The sequence below is a fragment of the Rosa chinensis genome, chromosome 7, assembly GCF_002994745.2.
Source record: "Rosa chinensis cultivar Old Blush chromosome 7, RchiOBHm-V2, whole genome shotgun sequence".
Taxonomy (NCBI): domain Eukaryota; kingdom Viridiplantae; phylum Streptophyta; class Magnoliopsida; order Rosales; family Rosaceae; genus Rosa; species Rosa chinensis.
This window is the reverse complement of record NC_037094.1, coordinates 47,927,117-47,931,509: the sequence shown is the minus strand read 5'-3', so window position 1 is coordinate 47,931,509 and position 4,393 is coordinate 47,927,117. Positions and strand designations below refer to the sequence as shown.

Sequence of the window (4,393 nt, the reverse complement as noted above, 5' to 3'; positions counted from 1 at the left end):
CAGGCAAGACTCAGCCTTTTTCTGCTCTGCTAAAGCTGCAAGGGCAAACATAATTTGTGTGGGAAGAGAAATATCAAGAGGCCTTTAATCGCATAAAGGCCTATCTAACAAATCCACCAGTTCTGGTTCTGCCAAAACCATAGCAGCCACTCAAACTCTACGTCTCAGCGGCGGAAGCCTCAATAGGCAGTTTGCTGGCACAGAACGACGAGGAAGGAGTAGAGCATGCCATTTTCTACCTTAGTAGAACGTTAACGGACTGCGAGACAAGGTACACACCAATGGAAAAGTTGTGTTTAACATTATACATCTCTGCATGCAAGCTTTGCAACTACTTGCTGTCTTTAACTACATGCATAATTGCTCAGACCAATTTGGTCAAATATATGTTGTCGAGGCCCATTCTTAGGGGCTGGATTGGCAACTGGATTTTGGCTCTTTCAGAGTTCTCGTTACAGTATGTGCCACAGAAGGCAGTGAAAGGCCAAGCCATCGCGGATTTTCTAGCGCATCATCCCATGTTGGAGGCCACCGAGATTCGAGAACTAGAAGTCGCAGATGTCACATCTGGAAGACCATGCCCCGAGCCCTTGTCGGTTCACCAGGCGACTATAATGTTACAGCCTTGGGTACTATACTTCGATGGTTCCAGAACTGAAACCAGGGCTGGAGCCGAAATTGCCCTGGAGAATCCGGTTGGGGATCACTTTTCTTACTAGTTCCAGTTGGAGTTTCAATGTACCAATAACCAGGCAGAGTATGAAGCTTTGATCATAGGCCTGGAGATATTATTGGAAATAGGAGTCAGAGATGTGCAAAAACTGGGAGACTCTCTCTTGGTTATTAATCAGATTGGCAAACAATACAAATGCAGTAGCTTCACGTTGGTTCATTATTTGAGCAGGGCATTGGAGCTAGTAGTCCAGTTTGATAACGTGGGGTTTGAACACATTCCCCACGAGTACAATTGCGTCGTGAATGAATTGGCCCAACTAGCAACATAGGTAACCCTGAGATTCGGCGTGCGAGAGAATCCTGAAAGTAGAGCACCGAACGCTTCCTTCATGGATGGCAAGAAGAAATCCTCCAGACGACACATCAGTAGCGACTTTAGAATCCATAGATACAGATTGGCGCATCCCTTTGATCAATTACCTCAAGGACCCTGATCAGAACACAGATAGAAGGATCTGTTTCCTTGCCCTCAACTATTTCCTCAGAAGTGATGAGCTTCGTAGGAGAGGTGAAGATGGCATGGATTTCAGATGTGTGTATGGCATTGAAGAGAAGCGACTCATGTGGGAAACTCATTCCGATGTTTGCGGCGCACATCAGGCAGGTCCAAAAATGCGATGGCTGCTCAGAAGACTTGGATACTTCTGGCCCAGCATTCTAAAGGATTGTATCGCCTTCGCGAAGGGTTGTTCGGATTGCCAGGCCCATGGGCCGGTCCAGCATGTTCCCAATGTCCCAATGCAGCCCATTATAATGCCTTGGCCTGCGAGAGGATGGGCACTAGACTTAATCGAAATGATTCATCCTTATTCATCTCTGTAACACAAGTTCATCATCATCGCGACCGATTTCTTTACTAAGTGGGTTAAAGCAGAGCCTCTGAAGGAGGCATCCGGCAGTACACTACGACAATTCCTGTTCCGGAACATCATTTGCAGGTTTGGTATTCCAGAAGTATTTGTTTCAAACAGGGGGGCATCCTTCATGGGTGGAGGAGTTGCTAAACTGGCAGAGGAATGGGGCATACAATTCATTCATTCTAGTCCTTATTATGCCCAATCAAACGACCAGGCAGAGGCTAGCAACAAAATTATCATCGCTCTCCTGAAGAAAATGTTAGAAGCCAATCCGAGACAGTGGCATGAAACGCTCTATGAGACCCTGTGGGCCTACCGTACTTCTAAACGGAATCCCACCGCGACAACACCTTATGCATTAATGTTTGGTCATGATGCGATCCTACCTTCAGAGGTTGATGTCCAGTCATTACGAGTCCAGGAGCAACATCATCTGATTGGAGAAGATTATGTTCAGACTATGTGGCAGGAACACGAAGACCTTAGCACAAAACTCTTGGAGGCTTTAGATAGCCTGGTTATGGAAAAGCAGCAAGTCGCTCATGCTTACGACAAGCGGGCGCGGGGACGGAGTTATAGCGAGGGAGAGTTAGTGTGGAAAGCAGTTCTCCCGCTAGGCGAGAAATTACATGGTGCGGGAAGTGGACTCCCAGATGGGAAGGCCCATACGTCATTTACAAGATCTTACAGAAGGGGGCATTTCATCTAAAGGATTTGGATGGTGATATCCATCACAACCCCATCAATGGCAGATATTTGAAGAAGTACTTTCCTAGTGTCTGGGATTCGGAGGAATCATAGGCAGTTTCGTCGCTTAAAACATCATCGCGGGCAATAGTCATCTCGTTATTCTCACAAAGCCCATTGAGAAAGGCCTGTTTGCGAGGCCCATAGTTATCTGTTTCACTAAGGGCCTCCTTTTGGGGTTTTGCCCCGCTTGGTTGGACTTGGGGGGAAAAATTCGGCAGAGGCCGAGTAAGCGGCAGCGAGGAGTAGGCTGGTTATGCGATTTGTAAAGTTTCATCGCGGTTATTTGTTTCGCGGTGGAAGGCTGGGCAAACTTGTAATTTCCAAAGCATCTTTTCCTAGCGGCCACTTCGAGTGGCAGGAATTTCAGCACCCAAAGAAAGATAATTAAATTAGCGATTGGGGGCCTATGTTAAGGCCTCGCGAGTATCGAATAGCAGTTTTTACGAACACATTCAAAACAAAAGTTTCATGTATTCTTAAAGTGGTTGTGCGGCCAAAACAATACAATTATAACTCTTCCCAGATTACAAAGCCAAAAGTGGCTACAATTACAAAAATGAAAAATCTTCTATTTTCTACTTCACATGAAAGCAGCATGGAGGCCAGAACTTGATTGAGCCGCGTCATTATCTCCAAAAGGGGGCAGAGTGCTGAGGAAACTGAAAGAACGGCATGACACTGCGCACCCCTTTCCACTCTGGCAGCCCACACCCATTCCTTCCGTGAGTCCATCCTCCCCCTCCAAGATTCTGTTAGTGTCCTGAAGAGAGAGCTTGAGAAGGAGGTGGCCACCAAAGCCCCTTTCATTCGGAGGACTCGGTTCGGAACCACGTCCAAATGGAAAGGGGTTAAAGAAGGAGCAAAGGCATCAAAGTGGCCTTCCTCCCCCTCGGCCTGCTCCGCGTATAAGGGATCCAGAAAAAGAAGATCTGGCATGTCCAGATTCCCCCACTAATGGAGCCCCTCGTGCTTTTCCACTCTTGACAGCCTGGGTGAAGATATAGGCTGGGAGAAGTTAGTAGGCACAAGGTTGCCTGAGATTGAGCCATGAAGCTTAATCCAGGCTTGAGATTGCGCCATGAAGCCTAAGGTTTAGAGGCTAGGTTTGTTTTCATGAGGCGATGACTTGTGAAGAAGAAGGAAGAGAAGTAAGGATTGAAAGGCCATGGTTTCTGGGTTCAAAGCAGGTTTTGGAAGATCTGCGCATCCTGACCCCTGGATGAGCTGTTGGGGAGTCAAATCATCAACATTAATTCGGGTTAATTACTGAAATCTCGAAAATGAAGAGTGGGGAACTGAAAGGTTTTCGAGGAGGTAACTGTTCATTTTTCAAGATTATCTTTTCGCAACCATGTTTCAACGGTTACTTAATGCAAAATTAAAGATCATCATGATTACGGGACAAAGAAGTTTGCGATTTGGGCCAGCAATTGGATCCAGATACAAAGTCGGTCCAGAAAAATTAGCTATACTGTTAAAGCCCATTTTGGACAGCAAGGAGCATTTTTAGTCTTCCTAATCTCACGAAGCCCATTCATGAAGGCCTGTTCGTGAGGCGAATCGTTTCTTCGCTACGACTAGCAGTACTAGGGGGGCAACACTACCCCAAGAATGAGCACCACGTCAAAAAATGCGCCAAAAATGCCAAGTTTTTTGACGTCAGCAGCGCCCCAAAAATTGTTGTTTCAGCGACCCTTCCCAATGACCGCAAAAAATAGGTCTATTTCTAACAAGGTAATTTGAGCTTTTTGGGGGCATGGGGCCTACATTTGGGGCCTTACGAGACATAATCATCAATATCAGGATGAGAAAATAGTATTGTTTTCATAAAGTGACTTTGCGGCCAAAAGCAGTACACTCATTACAAGGCCTATTGTCGAGGCCCATTTATCTTTGGCTCGTCTAGTTAAACTAGGGGGGCAATAAGGTCATAAGCGGTAGCGGCAAAAATATCTGGAGCTTGAGGAATTTACAATTAACATCTCGTTGGGATTCTGGTGTGAAGAATTTCTCGCGGCAAAACAATAAGTCAACCTTGGCGCGCTGCGTTG

The 4,393-nt window shown here is 46.3% G+C and overlaps 1 protein-coding gene across 1 annotated transcript; it reads left to right on the top strand.

The window, feature by feature from the left end:
* The first annotated feature begins 1,068 nt into the window (after nucleotides 1–1,068).
* LOC112178048 lies at nucleotides 1,069–2,301 on the top strand. Its single transcript, XM_024316264.1, has 2 exons — nucleotides 1,069–1,553; nucleotides 1,674–2,301. The coding sequence occupies exons 1-2, from the start codon at nucleotides 1,069–1,071 to the stop codon at nucleotides 2,299–2,301; spliced, it is 1,113 nt and encodes a 370-aa protein (XP_024172032.1).
* The last annotated feature ends 2,092 nt before the right edge of the window (nucleotides 2,302–4,393 follow it).